At 35.2% G+C, this 18767-nt stretch overlaps 1 protein-coding gene across 2 annotated transcripts in view; it reads right to left on the minus strand.

Moving 5' to 3' along the window:
- Positions 1–1657: 1657 nt before the first annotated feature.
- The window catches only part of LOC140142082 (uncharacterized), a 68314-nt gene continuing 51204 nt past the window's right edge, over positions 1658–18767 (minus strand). The window contains exons 7-10 of one of the 2 annotated variants that reach the window (XM_072164034.1): positions 14483–14610; positions 11031–11229; positions 8535–8629; positions 1658–5070 (exon numbers count right to left, since the gene is read on the minus strand). In XM_072164034.1, the coding sequence (XP_072020135.1) occupies positions 4861–5070; positions 8535–8629; positions 11031–11229; positions 14483–14610 (632 nt within the window). In that variant the 3' untranslated portion in view covers positions 1658–4860. Of the gene's footprint in view, positions 5071–8534; positions 8630–11030; positions 11230–14470; positions 14611–18767 lie in introns of both variants that reach the window. The other variant, XM_072164033.1, reaches the window with a different exon arrangement.

An 18767-nucleotide genomic window follows, 5' to 3' on the forward strand; every position in this document is an offset into this window, starting at 1 on the left:
GCTTTTCTATGGGGTTGACCTATAATTTTCATGTCAAAAAGGGGGGCCCTGAAAATTTTGAGATCTGTAAAGGGGGGCCCCGAAAAATTTTCGCCATGAAATTTGTTTGCATCAGGCCCCCCTTACAAGTGTTTGTGAACGGTCCCTAATGCCTACTTCGTAAGCTTTATCTCAACTTCATCTCATCTTCCTAGCATCAATACAAAATACTTTCTACTATAGATACTGTAAATATGAAAGGTAAATATCTGTATTCTATCTAGTACTATCAATAAAACTTTGTTAAACTTTGATTGGTTAATGAACATCACATGACCAGTACTGAATTATGTCATTGGTTAATATGTGTTGCACATAGTCTTTCATCACCATAGATGCAATTGTGTCCAATCTGACAATTAGCATTTTCTAAAATTACAAATTTGGTATAATATCTAGCCCACTTGCAAAATGTTGCTCTATACATGTATACTGCAGTCGAGTCAAACTATCAACAATATTCAGCCTTGTGATATTTGTAACCATCAAGCTGGGTGGGGTCAGTTACGGATCTTTCAATTGCAATATCATATTGACCCCAACTCTTCCATCAAGTCTAGAGATGCATTATGGGAAACAATCAAATTGTATAAATGCACATCTCTATAGATTAGGACTACGTACACAGCGGCGATTGGTTATGCTATTAAAGGCACAATCAGTGACTCTTGTGAAAACCTTAAACATATTTGAATTTTGTATGAATAGCTATATTCACATTATTTTCATATGACAAATTTGACAAAAATGCAAGAAAACATCTGTGTTGAATATTGTGTATCAGCTTGCTGTAAATGTCCGTACCAATGGGGACCTTAATATTCATGGAAATTTCAAATGTGATCCTTATTTAGCTTAACTTACAGATCTTACAAAGATGCAAATATCTGATTTTTGATTATTTTCAGATTTTGCAATCACGGATGGTGCCTTTAATACAAGGATCTATTCGCCACTTGCACGGTTCCGCCATTATGCACTATGTGCGGGGAGAGCCTCGAACTGGCAGCATACATGAATGGGAATTGAACCAGTCATAACATTATGTGTAAGGTTACGTAATTCTTCCTTTCATGTATGCTGCCAGTTCGAGGCTCTCCCCAAGCATATAGTGCATAATGGCGGAACTGCAAGTGTGGCTAATATGGGTGTGGTCAGAGCATAATTTCTGACAATTACTTTCAGTACCACTTTTAAGTTTTAAAATATTCTGTATGTACTATGCAATGTACAAGCATCTGGGTACAAAAATATTTGCAAAATAAAGCATGGTCCAAGGATAAAATTAGCTGCTGCGTATCTACAGCTTTTATGTGGAGTGACCACAAGCAATAATGTTATGTACACGGGGGATATACCCCGGCCATGTATACGGGCTGCACTAAATATGGTTAAAATATGGACTGAAAGAATGTGCACTTGCAATTTGGTGTGATGGGTTTGCAGTTTTTGGCTTCATATGTATTTTTTAATTTTAATTTTAATTAATTTTCCAGAGTTGACTGCAAAATTTCACCTTCAGTTCACTTCATAATATTGTCCAAGGAAAGTAGCTTTTAATGTAAAGTGGAAATTAGACTATTACAGTTGGAAATTAGACTATTAAAGTTGAAATTTCAAATGGGGTTACCGAATGGGTGATTCCATTTGAAATCTACACTCCTGTGTGGGAGATTAAGGTCATGTCTTCCATAGGGAGTGTATGGATGTCAACTGGAACAAACCATTGTGAACATGTCATATTTTATTTCACACGGGATAACACAATTCTGTTTCAGTTTTGATATGAGCAATGAAATAGTAAGGAGATGGCAATCTGAAACCAAAAACAGCCAGAAGTTAGTGCATTTTTTGTGATAAAAAACAACTGCACATTCACTCAGTCCGATAGTTAAAAATAGAGCAATTAAGGCCTCAAAGGAATAGTAGAAGGAATTGCAATAATACTCACATAATTATGTACGATTATAAAGAACAGAAAATCCTATGAAAAATGGGGGAAAATGCATTCTATTTTGGAATTGTATTTGTATAGAAAATTCAAAACATTTATTTTTTATTTGAACATTTATTTTGATAAGTTTTACTTGTAATCAAATAAGTTTTACTTATATATCAAATATATCATTTGTGTAATTAGACACTTGTTAAGTATATTTTTTAGATAATACATGTATTTCGATGTTGTCACACACAACGTACAAATATTCTTTTTAAGCTTACTTTATTAATCTTTCAATTTTCTCACACTTAATTCCCTTTTCATTGGATCTTTTTCCTTCTTTTCCATTCCTTTAACATCCTTCTAAAGATCTTTACAATCCTCTACATCACTAAAACAAATGTACAAAAGTAAGGAGGCATTTTGGCATTGGGTATCACCCAGATATCACTCAGTATCTAAAATAGGCTTTTACAATACATAGCCCTGTACATTTTAATTATATAAAAAAGATAAAGTTTAATACAAATCTTGACTTAACTACAAAAAAAAACCATTTCTTACACAGCCATGTGGATAAAAGCATATAGGCATATTCGCCAAAGTAGGTAAATAAGTGGCGGTCAAAAGTCGCAATTGCAAAAAGTTGGTGAAAATAGTAACAATTTTGTACAAAAGATACTACTATATTTTCAACATGTAAAATATTGTTATCAGCTGTAATAAGACACGCTTTGATTCATAAATAATTCAATATGATTTTATAGCTTGCACTTTTCATATACAATTATTATAATGCCGGACCTGTTATATTGTCTGGCAAAAGGTCACTTTGTGTAAATGATACAATGATTTATGAATAAAATCTTTGGCTGCATTTTAAAAAGAGATGCTATGTATTCTCCCCATCTCTATCTAGTCTTCAAGTTAGCATATTTTACAGAATGTGTACAAGTTAAGGGTTAGATATTCCCCAATTTTTTTTAAAAATCCAGATGCCCTGGTTTCCATCTTGCCAGAACAAATTTCAGGTCTAAAATGCATTTCAAAATACAAGTACATACAACAGGTAGCTACCATAATATTTTTTGATACCAAATAGCGGTTTCTTGGCCTTTGTCCGTACAATTTCTTTCCCAGGTGGATATCTTAAGTATAGATTTAAGCAAAATATGGTTTCAATCTCATGTATTTGTGAGTTATCATATTCCCTATTTGCCTTCCTCAGTGCAATGACACCAATGCATGTGTACTTGCAATGGTATTCACATGGACTTGTCATGGAGTTGGTTATATTCCAAGCAGCTTAAGAGCTTTGCAATCTATTTTTCAAATGTGTTCATTGTAATTCACACTACTAGCTACTAGATTACAAGACTACTGAAATAACCAAGCTGCTAAATATCAATCACTATGCAATAAAGTGTCGCATTTGCATTTAGCATACTCTGGGTGACATGACCATTTACCCAAGTGATTGACCAATTATGTTTTATAATCAGTCCAACATCACAACCAAATAATGGATTTGACCAAACAATGTTTATGTGGTTTCAGCAGATACCCTTAAGTCGTGCAATTAGTTATACAAGGGTTTAATATGATGTGCAGGTATTATTTTTAAAAAGCATATCATTGCTCAAGTTCTTTTTCGTTAAATGTGTTAAATGCAGTACTGATCAAAGGTGTTCGACTTTGACATTTTCTTGCCACATCAATACAAATGCCTTGCCATTAATTACCACATTTATTCACATATCTCCAAGACACACTATCATGTGCAAATGTTGTGAGGAAAACTGTGTGTAATGTTTACAACTGACATGCGAGTCAATTGTCCGGAATGCCTTTGATCAGTGCAGACTATTCTCCAGGAGAGATACTTATCACACTAACATCTCAAACATGGGCAGGAAAAACCTCCTAGTGTCTTTGGCCCCTGAACATGTTTAAAGCAAAACCTCCTTTGTAATCTATTTGCAATTTTGTTTTAAACATGTTCAAGGGCCAAAGACACATGGATTCTCAATCATGACATCTGTGAAGACACAGTTCCTTAACCCCAATATGCTTCTACATTCAATGTAGGACCTTTGGATCGCATTGGGATAATTGGGTACAAAAACTCATAGAGGTCAAAAGTTTGAGCTGTTAAATGGAGATTGAACCATGCCATCGCAAATGAGATTTGTATTCTTTTTAAAACCTAAATGTTATATAAATGTCCTCCATGCGACAACATCAATGCACAGTTGCACACACTACTTAAAAATACCAGATTTCAGCTGCCGATACCAGATTTCAGCTGCTTATACCTATTAGCATGTATTGATATCAGAGCATGGAAGACAATGATGCCTCCCTCTATATTAAAGAGACAAGTGAACTGCAAACACCTTCATCCACCGTGGAACAACCTGACAAAAACTGACAGATTTATTATGGTAACAATTATTACAAAGGCTGGTAGTACTTGTAAATTGTAAATGCGCATATATATGAAAAGTGAATTAGAAGAATTACCATTCAATTTCATGTAATCAGAAAACATAATTAAAATGTGCAAATTGGTATTCAAAGCTGACAGAAGCATTATTCTAACTTGTTCCTGACAAATAGAGAAAAATAGAATTATACAAACCTTATAAATTCACCCAAAGCAATTTGTGGGTGCTAAAAACACTACACTTTCATTACTTTCTTCTGTGTAGTGTTGCTATGGTAACTAATCACGACCTGGTATCTTCTTGCATACCAGCCGGCAGGTTGATTCCATCGAGTTCCGTCTTCTTCAACATCAGGATTCATCTGGTGAACTTCCAGCAACACCATCTGAAGTGTTCAAATGTCTTCTTGAATTAGCAATTCAAATATCGCCCTCATACTTCATTATACGAGTCGTGGTCAGATTTGCTCTTACTGTTACGCATCAGTGGTTTGTGCTCACGTAGTTGCGCGAGAGAGTGCTGCCACAGCCAGCATGAACGACAGAAGTACTTGAAGCATGTCTGTTCACGGCAGAAGAATGGCCCGGCCTGGGTGTGACAGAGACTACAGAGGGAGTCTTCCAAGTAGGGGTCAATTTGGACCTGGAATGGGAGAATAAAGAAGGTAACAAGTTGTTAAGTTTTGTTTGTAAAGATGGATCACTATTTCTTGCTTATCTTATACAGTACCTGTCAATGAACAGTGTACAGATTCTGTGTTTGGAATTTTGGAGGCAAGTGTTATTGAACAGTGTAAACATTTAGAATGTACAAGTAAATACTCTAGGCCTGATAAAAAATTGGGAAATCCAGGAGACAAATTGGATTAAAGTACAGTGTGTGAATTTGGAATAAAGGGCCCCAAATTGGGCTGAAAATATTAAAATGTAGAAATTTGGAGAGCAAAAAATCATGAAATCCTGATTAATCCTGAAAACTTACATCCCTGAATAATACTGCATTTCTCTTTGGGCAGATGTTTGAGTCAATCTGCAACACAAAGTATCAGCTGATAATTGACCAATGCAGTTACTGCATTTTTACTTGGGTTGGCAGATATGACCTTAGTGTGTCGTATTCAGCCATCTCACACCCCTATGTGTAATCCCATGATTTTTTCAAGTTCATTCACCAAAAGACCCCATTTGTACATGGCAGCATTATTGTTGTTGTTTTGTTTGTTTATTGTTAGCACTATTTCGACAACTCTTCATACAGATAATGCATCACCAAAATTGGGATTAGTAGTTTTCCATTAGACTCTTACCTAACTCTCTAAACAAAACCTGTCACGTACTACAGTAAAACCTCATTAAAACGAAATCTGATACAAGAAAAACCCTGTTATAAAGAAGTATTTTTCCAGAACCAAGATACAAAATTCTTTTGTTATTTATTGTTTTTACAACCCTGATATAACGAAATTTGGATATAAAGAACTAATTTCTCTGTCCCTGACAACTTCGTTATAATGAGTTTCCACTGTATAAGCATTTTCCCCGATTCTGAGAAATTGAAAAAATATCTTCTCCCCAACTGCTCTTAAAGACCCATTCAGTGATTTGCTCATCCGCAGGATCGTAAAACTAATCAACATTCAGATTTTGGCACTAGCTTTGTTAGTGTCATAGATGTGCTAACATAGCCTGCTAGTGGTTAAGCTGAAAGTTGTGTATTAAAGACAAAATCAGACATTTTACAGGAATCTGTGATTTCTCTACCTTTTTCTATGTTTCATTTCAAAAATTGATAATTGACAATTTTAATGAAATTTGGGCAATTTATAAACAATTTTTTACACTTTCGCTGGGATCACTGAATGCTCCTTTAATTGTGCTCATGCGCCATTACATCAGCAAGACGCTGCAGCATTTTTATCGCTAGATTCAATCTTGTTATGGTCTTAAGACTTAAGGTAATCTAAGGTCAGATTCATGAGATTGCAAGACAGATTCCTTTTATCTTTGATTTTATTATGTATACAAACAAATTTATCTATTGCATATCAAATATATACCACAATAGATCAGTTGTATGACGCACTACAAGTTTACAAATATTTTGGACAATATCAAATTGCAAGCGTTATGTGATAAAAATGAGCATTTTTTTTACATAGATATGACATTTGCTTGTTTTCACCTTTTCACTGCTCTTCAGCCTACAGCACAATACCTTGTTAGAAGACACTGACAGTATCATTCACCAAGATTTCAGGGCTGCAAATTCAATGAGGATCTGAGACTGATTCTCCTAAACTTAGTTTTGCCACAATAAAAATTCATGATCTTGATTCTTGCAAGATGATTTTGTGAGAATTACACAGCCGTGACATTAAGGTCATAGGGGGTCACAGCACGGATGTGTTCGTTGTCTTAGACCACAGCTATGTCTAGTTGATTTTGGTTCTTTTTGCACCAGAGGTTTGGTATGATATTCATAATCAGTGTTACTACTAGCTGCAAACAATTATAGCATTAATATAGTCCCTAGATTACTGGTTCGAGTCTTGGTTAAAGTCATTTTCTCATATCAGATAAGATAGGGAAGAAAGTATTAATTGCAAATTGACTACTCCGATTTAGATTAGATTCTAATAAATAGCAACTGCAGAAAAATAGAAAACTAGTTGTTATTTGTTGTGCTGCTGTTGATAGATAAAATATAAAATATTCAAAATATTACAGTCATTAGGCACATTCACTTTCTTTTGTAGTTTTTAGCAGGTTCTTTAGTAATACATATAACTGGTCTCTCTCCCTTGAAGTACATTTTACTTTGCTGTAGCTTATAAAATGGACAATACTATTTTGTTTTCAAAGGAGTATTTTGTGATTCTAGCACCCTCTTTATGGTATGTTTGAGTAGATATCCACGATAAAAGTGTATTCCCATTATTTGCGTTTGAAGAGTTATTCATAATTATGTATATTATCTGTAATATAAACAGAACTGACATACAAATTTGACAATTTTTTGGCCAAGCTAGCCAGGTTTCAAGTGGTATAAAAATCTCAACTTCTTGGGGGGAGGCTATGGATCACAGAATGCCCCTTTAATTACAACTTATTCTTATCAACAAATAGGTTCAGTTTGCATCATAGCAACAAGAAGTGAATATGTTATAAAAATAGAAAACCAATTTGAAATGGATGAGAAAGCTTCAAAACAGCTGGTGACAGATCAAACCAAAATAACTCCCATTAACCAATGAATTGTAATGTGTTGCATTTTAACTCAATATGTCACCATGACTTGGGATTTCTGAATTACATTTTCATTGTTTTATTGAAATATTTATCATATGAAATTTTTCAGCTGTCAATGGCTGAAAAATATCGGGTTTATACTTTTAAAAATTTCTTTGCAATGGTGAAATTTAACCTGATTATAGATGAAACAAAGTGATCAGCAGATTACAAGGGTAGACTAGCCGCAGTCTGTGGCCCTCACAGACTTAGCGAGTGCAAGGAACCAAGCGCGTAGTGCGAGGCGTTCATTCGAGCGCGTCAGCAACCTCTCTGGATAGTATACTAATAGCAACAGAGCCCGAAAGTAGTGCTAGGGTAGACTGGAGCAATTCATACTCCAATTCATGGATGCCAATTTTTGCTTTCATATTCAAGTTGAGAGTAATGCCATGTTGCACATTTGAATCGCATGCGCTAACCTATCCTATGGGGTATAATAGATGAGTTGATTTCTGACGTCAATGCCTGGCAGTATGCGCACGCATCATCACAATTTCCATTGTTTTTTGCCTGGCATTGTGCGCGCATCATATTTTGTTCAGGGCTGGTGCTTTTAAAACTCCCGCCACATCACAATAAGGCCATTGAACAGTGTAGTGGTTGCATTGTGTTCACTCAAGCATATCGATATTACCAGTCCCTTACCTTTGTTGATAAACATTGAGGTCACCTCATCTATATACACATGATGAAACTTGAGACGAGATACACTATAGCATCTCTTTGCAATACAACCGTGGCAAATTTGAATCGGGCTTAAGGGGTTGAATCCAGGACCTCTATCTTGACAATGGTCCAACAATAACCAAAGCTTACCTTCTTTGTGAATTTTGCTGTCTTGATTTCAACAAAGGCTGCAGATACAGCTTTCATGAAGCTCTTGGAATTGTTGAAGGTCACACGTCCCGATCCTGGAAGAATACGAAGTATAAAATTTAAATGTGTGCTTTTCCAGAAAAAGATATTTGTGCATATTCGCCGTAGAAGTGATGTAATAATCGGATTGACTACCATAGCAATAGTCTGCAATCATAGATTGAAAACAATACCATTCTTTTCAAAGATACTAACCTTACAGGTGCGAGTGATCAGCATAATGAATATTCTATAGAATTACAATCTAGGTCTTTATCCCAGTTCTTTGACATCTATGGTTCAATGCATAGGTATCGCATGAACGTTGTAGTGCCGGGCGATATATTCAAAAATCTATTGCTATGGTAGTTAATCCGATTAATTATGTCACTTCTACCAAATTAATAATATTACATTAAAATTCTGACCATGATGAGTTGATGACCACCCAAGATCATTTCTTACTGCTTCTTGCAATTTCTGTAATATCACTGGAATTGAATGTTTCTTCTCTGTATATATATTTTTAATGACATGGATCACACATCTCAGGATATACCGGGGTAATAGTACATTGAAATTTAATTGTACACATAAAACCCATGGGAAATGAACTTTGCAGTGGATAATTTCCAACCCCAAGTCGTCATATATTACCCCATAGCTCAGGCAACACGCCACCCCTAATGAGGACAACCATTTTACCTCAAATCTGTTGCCAAAAGATTATGACAGTTAATTTTGATCTGTAAACAAAGACATTTCAGCATTAATTGGTGTGTCCTCCTATCTATATCGTCAGCCCAGATGCGATTAGCTTTGTCCCCGGGCTTCCATCTTTCAGGCCCATAACTTGATGGCACCTACGTACTTTACACAACATGTTTTCTTTACTGGACTGCATTAAACATGTTAAACAACTTTTAAAATGAAAAAAAAAACACCAAAAAACATTTTCCAAGGAAGCCTAAAGCACTATGCTATTTTGATACTGCATTTTTATCTTTCAAAAATATTTTCATCTTAGAAATGTTAACAATTTCCTTATTTGCTACACAGATATTGTTTCCATTGTAAATGTCAATCAGATATGCGGACTAGGTGTTTAGTTAATTCAGTTGCCCATTTGATATGATAATTTTTGTTTCCCTACCACTTACTATAAACCCGCTCAGATTGCCAAGTCAACACCACAGCAGCTGATAGGTGTATCCCATCATGCCCTGCAGTACAATAGTAGAACTGCACATGCCATAGAAAGTGTACACCAAATCCCTTACTTCAACTTTCAATTACTCGCTTATATCAGGGAAGCTTAGACTTTTGTTTGAAAAAATATGATCTCTTAAGTATTGTGAAACTACATGTATCCATAGCTCTCAATATTTAAGCGGCTCTTGTTTATGTTTTGTATGTATTTGCTATGGAGCAAGTAGATAGACTGCAATGCATGATGGGATACTCTTTTCAGCTGCTGTCTCATCAAAATGCACATGTATATGTATAAGCTGTCATATGTGTACAGATAGGGGGTCTTTGGGTATGGGATGTACTGGTCCAGAGAGTTGCATTTTAAGGTTTCTCGTTAAAAAGAAGGTGTTATCAAAAAATCTGGAACACATGCTAATTTTCATCATTTTTGTAGCAATATTTCCTTATTTTTTCAGCTCTCAGACAATTCTGTCAAAAATCATTTCACAATCTAGACTATTGGCGAAGCTTTATTATTGGGTCTTGATAATTTTAGAATCCTATGTCTCCACCAAACCAAAATCAAGACATTTTTTGGTATTATTGTTAGATATTTCACTCTTTTTAGAAAAAGCGGACTTTTATGCACCATACACTACACTTACGGTGTACAGGTTTGTCTGAGGAGAATGTGATTTTGGTGCAAAAGTTTTTACCAAAAACCTGCCTAATATTTACTTGTTCCATGTTTTGTGCGGCATGAATCGCATACTACAGAATATCCGCCAACAGGTTAAGTCACAGCAGCACTCGTTTACAGTCTTCTGCATAAACGTGAAGGCACACAATGCTCTATTGTGAATGCAAAGGCAGGCAACACTGGCATGATTCGTTACACATGCACGATTGATTGGCCCTCATAAATATGCATGAATTCACAGCATACAAAGCACAAGGAATTTGGCTGTTGGCGAATAAGTCTGTTGTAGTCGGTGGCAGGAATACTCTAGATCCAGTTCACTTTTGATAGTCCAATAAGTCCATAACACAAAAGGTCGGAGACGGCTTTAGTCCAATGATAAAAAGCTTACATCCATTATTTAGCTTTTTGAAGATGATTACACATAATTTCTCAATTTTTACTTAGGCTGCATTTACCTTAAACCCATAAAACGGATTTAACACTTTGACCCCTTTCATGATCAGTGTTTAAATTTCCATGGGGGACCCTAGCATTGAAGAGCACTTATCCCCACACATACTTACCAATGGGATACTTGTGTTTATCTGTATCAATCCCAGCATACACCACTCCACCGAACAGATCATTCATAATATGCGCAAGCCCCTCTGCATTAAGCATGCCATGGAGGGCGCCTACAAATACTGTCTTGTCGGGATCCAATCTCTGAGATGGAGAGCGCACATAGTTGCTGTCACTTAGAACCCAGGGAATGACTTGGACCTGGAGAAAATAAAATTCAAATTTATTTATAAATCATATTAAGCAAGACAACTGGGGGATATGAAATTCACAAACTGACCAGCCTTTCCAAATCGTCGTTGGGCAGGAAAACACCTCCTGTGGCCCCTGAACATGTTTAAAACAAAACTGCCAACCAGTTACATAGAAGGTTTTGCTTTAAACCCTGGCTTTAAACATGTTCAGGGGCCAATGGCACATAGGATTTTCCTGCCCAATGATGAAATGTACGTTGTATTATTATTCCCCAAACCAAACGGTGGTTAATACACGAGGATTATCAGATTTTCAGTGGAATAACTAGCATTGAAACAGTCAAAGTAGTAAACCAATTGAATCACACACCCCCACCCCAAAAAAAACCCACACGCATATTTCTGATGATCAGAAAAATTACGACAACTTTTCAGTCCAAAAGTCCTGTTTTTCTGGGTCTGTTTGTTGGTATTACTAATACTATATGTAGTTATTCCAAGTCCTCGCAAAGTCAACGCTTTCAATCCACGTATTGGTTTCAATATTAATCCTTCATCACAATGGGGGTTGGACTAGAGTAAATTGCTTTAAACCTTAAATGAGAGCATACTTCCGCAATGTTGACAAAGTGGGACTCGCAACACGTATCTTGGCAGAATTAACAATTCGTATGACGCGTAAAGCACACTGACTATGCATGTTGGTACCTGTACAGATGTATGCTCTCATCAAAGGTTTACAGCAAAATACTATCAGGTTAAACTTGACATAAGCAAAAGATGAGAAATGTTTACATTCTATGTTCAAAAAGACCCAATATTTATGTCCACCTTTAACTCTAGGTATACATGTAGCCAGTTTTGCCAATCACATTAAAACAGCAGTAAGAAACCCATTTTAAGTTAATAAAGAAAATGTATGAATAAAAATTTCAGAATTTGTGCTGATAAAATCAATATTTTAACATCCGACGTCATTGTGTGAGATGCTATTTTAAAGCAAAAAATACATTTCTTTTAATTTGGTAGACAACTGCCATGATTTGATGTGATTGATGCATCACCTATGGACAATGGAATTCTTAGAAACAAAAATTTCTCAAGAGGCAATATCAAGATTAAACAATAACACCATTTTATTTTTATTTTATTTTATTTTTATTTTATTCATCTGGCAAACAACAAAATTGAAACAAAACAACTAATTGGGGTCTGCTGAGCTGCCAGGGAACACTGAAAGCACCATCAGTATCCATTTTAGCAATTTGAATGCAATATAGTTTTGCTATTTCTGATGATCACAACATGACATTCAATGATTTTGATAATATTGACAATAAGCGATATGATGGTATTGAGCTAAAAAAAATTCTTTTTGGTAACAAAGGCAGTTATCACTACCGTATTAAACACCCCGAGTGTGGAATTTTCCAAAAAGGGGGGCATTTATTAGGACATTTTTACAACAATAATACAGACAAATATGAGGGAATTTATTGGTATTCTAAATCCAGGTTCTAAATATTTTCATAACACCACAAAATCAGATGCAAGAGAGTCCATCAATTTCCTGGAAATCCCTCTTGTGACCGAGCACTGCGAGCAGTGGGAAACATTCCACTTAGGTCTAGGGGCCCTCCTCTTCAGCTCCAGAATAATTAACATTGTAGCTGCAATATGCTAATATTAACATTTTTGTGCAATTTTAATATTCTCATATTCCTTAATGAGCAATGCAAAAATGTACAAATGGTTACCAAAATTTCACATTTTTAATGCTTTCAACTGAAAACGGATTTCCTGAAAAACGTTATCCACTTCTAGAAAATTAACATCTCTGCTAAATTGTAAAGTCATCTCAACCATCCTCATGACTGTAGGAAAAGAATTTATTTTGTCATTTTAACACATTTTGGAGCTTGTTTTATCATTCGCTTGATAAGGGTTAAGAGTAGATAAAATGACAAGCAGTTTATACCAGCTGTGTCATATTGTCAGCTTTTACAAATAGCCTCAGAAAAAAACCAATATTATTATGTATGTACATCCTACTGCTGGCATCATTCTCACTATCTACTATCTTGTTTTTATATTTTGTTGAATACTCGTACAAAACTATATCTTTGATGAAATTAAATCTACTGACCATAATTTTATGAAATTTATGCATTTTCAAAAGGGGCTATTAAGTAGGCTAACGTTCATTGTGCAGTACTGGAATATGTAAATAAACCTAGTAATAAATTCTTGTACATGATCAGGTTTGCATCCCCTCATATTTCAGTTAATTTTAAATTCTATTGTTTTATAACACAACAGCACCTGCATTCCATGCTTAATATCTATTTATAAAATGCTGATATTAAAGCAGTAATTTATACAGTCATTAATATTCACACTTTCCGCACACTTCTCAGCTAACAATAAACTCTTTTATTTTGTGTGTCGGTTTATATCTGAAATTCAAAATTGATTAATTATAAGGAAACACAAATATTTGAAATTGGTGTCATGTGAAAACATTTCAGGGGGAAATACCCCCAGAAAATGGCTTTGATGCACTAGCTAATGATTAGTTAGAAATACACTTCCGGAATCAAGACAATTCAGTCTATTTTAAGCATTTTTAAGCAGGTATATAAATTGCTTCTCTACCATCTAAATGCATTGCAGGCTTGATATACACAATTCCATCAGCATGTATAAAAAAAAAGCCTTCACTCACATCAAATATAAAGTGACCTGATGCTAAAGTCTTGTTTTAATAAGGGACTAAAAAGAGGGGATATTCAACCTCATGAATATGTGATGCATGAAGACCTGATCAAACGTATTTATTTGCCAAAACAGTATATGGCGTAGTATGGAACTACATACAACAGTGGCTTTTTGACATGTGGGTGCCCATGAGTTTGTTTTAAATAAAACCATGTGATTCGTGCTTGATAACTATTTTTCTAACATATAAGGCATAATGTTATGATTACAGGAGACTCCCTTAAAGCCTTGAAGTTGATTGTGAGTTTTTTTATGCTGTACCAGAAAGTCATTTGGCACAAGAAATTTATTCAAATTTGAACTCATTGGGGGGGCAATGGTTCAAATCGGGGGTGGAGCTCTTAACCGTTACTCCACTGCATCAAAAACTGATGATCGAGTCTTACTTCTACGAGCAAACTTGCAAAACCTTACTAATATAATATATAATTATAAAAGAAAGATAAAAATGCTTTTGAGCCAAAACTAACTTGCACATGTACCTCCTTGCACCTCATACGTCTGCTTGTGATCTTATAATAGTATTCTCCGCCGATACTGAAGTCATGGGTGCAATTCTGCAGTAAGGCCTTCACTGATTTCTCAGATTCAAAGAGGACGTACACATATCCTGTAGAGTGAAAACACAAAGGAACAAATAATATGAGTACAACTACATGCAAAATATTCAGAAAATGTTTAACATCAACGGCACTATTATAGTCTGTTTACCTTCCTGGAGTCAGTAATTTAGATATTACTTTTATTGTCTCTCTAATGTAATGATGAGAAGTATATAAAAGTACCGTATTTTGTCAAATAAACACCCCCGGGGGCGTTACATTTTCCCCAAGGGGGTCGTTTATTCAAGGTCAACTTAAAATTCACGCTAAAATGACGAACTATGAACTAGAAACACCGACTTCTGGTTCACTTCCGGGTTTCCAATCCAGATTATCACCAATTAGGCCTATTGACGCTATTATCGACCATGTGGGCAACTAACAACTTGGTAAGCTTACTACACAAGATAGCATGGAAATAATTTATCGGCATTTTTGAAACATCTTGGTTGAAAAAAGTGGTGGGGGTTTATTTGAGGGGGGGCGACTATTTGACTAAATACGACGGTATACATTTTCAGAAAGGAAATGATAAAAGGAATCCAACTAGCAAAACAGATTCCTGCAAAAATTAACAAGTTTGAGAAAATCTCAAGATTTTATTTTACTTTACTGACTCAAGGAAGATCTACAGACTATTAGCAATTTGCTAAAATCAGAAAATCCATAAAATACCAGATTTTGCATTTCTTTATACAGAATGGGTGTGTTCACTGGCAGCGCCATGAATTTTTTCGGAGGGGGGCATGCATGGGGGGTAAAGTGAATTTCAGGGGAAAAATCAACAAAATTTGTGCAAAATTGTCGCAAAGAGTTGAAATTTTCGTAATTTTGGGTTTTTACTGTGATCTACTTGGGTTTTTACTGGGGGCAGCATGCCCCCATGGCACTGCCACTGGGTGTCGTTTATGCACCCTGCAAGCATGACAAGTGATATGAACAAAAACAACCTGATAAGGGAATGTGTCACATTTGGTATTAAATGTTGGGAGAGTCTCTACATGCATTTTATCAACATTGCTCTTTTATGCTTTTATTGCATTTTATCAACATATTTTATGAACAAAATACCAGAAATTTTACTGATTTATCTATCATATTTAATTCCAAATGTTTTTTAAAAGTACCTTTAATACAAATTGCATAAAAATCCACAAAAAAAAGCACTTGTTTACACCGAATTTGATTCTGAATTTGCATCCAGGAAAGTTGATTTTGTTTGCACAGTGATAGCCGAAGTGGACTTATGAATAGGGCTTCTAGTTTAAATTTCAATTACTTTAATACAATAATAATTAGTGTTTATAAACTTAGGTGTTGAGAATGAGGGGAGCAGTGCAAGCTTCCCCCGCCAGGAATTTGCATTTGTCTTGGTTTTTTGCCAGAGGATGATTTAAGCACTTCCCAGCAAGTCTTGCAGTTAGCACAGCTGTGTGAGTGAACATGACACCACTGCCCGCCCACTGCATTACACACGTGCATGGTTCAATTTGAATTTGGACAGATATATTTACAGTAAAAACACCTTCTAGAGGTTGGTCGATTTCACATTTTATGTTATATACAGGAGGTGTGAATTATCCTTCATGCATACATCACTTTAGATCTGAAATCGACCAAGAAATAATGACACACGGGCAATTCTAAAACAACATCTTTTGCACAGAGTTCAATGGGATTTGAAAAGTAAAGTGGCAGTTGAAACTCTAGTGATAACACTTTTACAGTGCATGATGGGGCTTCCTTAAATCATCCTCTGGTTTTTTGCCTACTGTATTGTTAATCATTGTTTTCACACCGACTTTTGTCAACCACCATGAGTGGTAGCCTTAGATATTATCATAAATATGTAAATATGATGTATACTTTATGATGTTTATCAGTAGACATGCATCAATTTTCTGAGGAACAAACCTTTCAAATATTCAAACCTTTTTGAATATTTAAAAATATTCAAAAGTGGACATTTTTGCACAATTTTAATTTTTCACGCTTCCTAATTTATTTATGAACTTTTTCACTTGTTTTAAATTCTACATTGACCTATATATATGCACAAAAAGAATAAAATTATGCGCATGTTGTAATCTTTGTTGTAACTGCTTGGAATGTGGCAAGCGTGAAAACTTCTAGTGCACACATTTATTGCTTTCTGAAGGCACTCAACAAAATATCCCTATAAATAGATTTCATCTTTATTTCATTCCAGGAAAATTAAGCCAGGGAAAACTTACAAGACAACTATCGTCATCCCCCAAGTTTTGTTTCCATTAAAGGGACAATCTGCTTTCATAAATTTCTAAAATCTCTTGAATCCCGTTTACACAGAACCTAAAGTTGACTTCAAATTTGAACTTGACATTTGTGTGCACACTAGTACAGGGTAGTTGTGTTTTGATTTCTAAATGATTTCTAAATGATGACCCGAGTAACTTTTGACCAATTCAAACTCGACTTCAAATTGTGATTAAAATTGATTAAGTTCATAAACAGTGAGGGTGTAATTCACTTTTGTTTTTGAAGTCGACTACCATTCTCAGCTTAGCGTAAACACCCCTTCAAAAGTAATTAATGCTAATTAAATCCTTAGTCATATTAGTGGCAATTGAAGTTGATTTCTTTGTCTAATCTGTTAAGTGTTAAATGTCCATCTGTTTCCATGATCAATGCTGAATCATGTTTTGTATTTTACTCATAAAAATATTATAAAAAGTATCTAACATTGATAGTGAAAAAGGGAGAATCTCAGGGTAATGACCTTAACCAATATCAACCATCACTGCACTGTAAATGCTGGTGATTATATCACTATAGCACTATGCCAGTAGTGATTGTGCAAAATATGCTACCAGTGATTCAGTCATGGCCAAATTTACAGAGTAAAGACTGATGCATGCAGACTCCACATCGCAACATTGAACTATCTGGGATGTTTTTTTACCAAAGCACTGTGCGCTAAAATGTGGTGTAACGATATATGCGATGCGATCAAGCAAAGAGTCGGATGTCGGAAATATTGATTTTTAAACATATTCAATAATAGCATTCAACTTCCTTTGTATTTTATTGTTCTAGCAACGCTAAAATCCCGAAAATGGCCATAACTTTGGAACCGTAAGTCTAATTATGATGGGGTTTTCAGCAAAATAGCTCATATAATGAAATTGAAAACTGAATTTTGATTTTGATCTACAGACTAATTTGGCTTGATCATATATTGTGATATCGCGGCTGCGATGTGGAGTCTGCATCAAGCTTAAATGAAAAATGTCCTCAAAAACCACTCGGTATGATAAAACCATAATCAGCCTTTCCTTAGCTAATCAATTATGACTTGCATAGTGCGATTCTCAAGTCAGATAATCTACAGTGAAATAATGGAAACATGACAGTACACCATGTTTAGATGGATCACATACATAATATTATGAAACCAGACCCATGAAATGGCCATCATTATGGTGCATTGACTTTTGAAGTTCAAATTCTACTAAACATTGATTCAAATATTGTAATTTTCCCATAACAATTTTCTTCTTATTTAGAATGCTAGAAATGTTACTGTATTCGACCTAATTAGCGCCCCTGAGAACTTTTGTTTAAGCACTCATTTTCAATTTACTTATTTTGCATGAAATTGGGCCAAACTACATTAAATTAAATTACAGAAAAAATATCTGTGTAAATGGGTATCAAGTTCCTATTCCAAAAATCATTGCCACACTCACAAAATATAGATACTGTATTTCGTCAAATAGTCGCCCCCTCTCAAATAAACGCCCCCACCACTTTTTTCAACCAAGATGTTTAAAAATGCCGATATTTCCATGCTATCTTGTGTAGTAAGCTTACCAAGTCGCCCACATGGTCGTTAATAGCGTCAATAATTGGCGAAAGTCTGGATTGGAAACCCGGAAGTGAACCAGAAGTCTGTGTTTCGAGTTCATAGTTCGTCAATTTAGCGCGAGTTTTAAGTGTACCTAATGATTTTAACGGGAATTATTGTTCTAAAATTGACCTTGAATAAACGCCCCATTGGGAAAATGTAACGCCTGGGCGTTTATTTGACGAAATACGGTAACCCAGCATTTTAGTCACTTGTTAATACAAATTCTGCCCCATATAAATAGCAGTACTGTCTATTTGAGATTATCCACCGTGACTA

Source organism: Amphiura filiformis, chromosome 20 (assembly GCF_039555335.1).
Source record: "Amphiura filiformis chromosome 20, Afil_fr2py, whole genome shotgun sequence".
Taxonomy (NCBI): Eukaryota; Metazoa; Echinodermata; class Ophiuroidea; order Amphilepidida; family Amphiuridae; genus Amphiura; species Amphiura filiformis.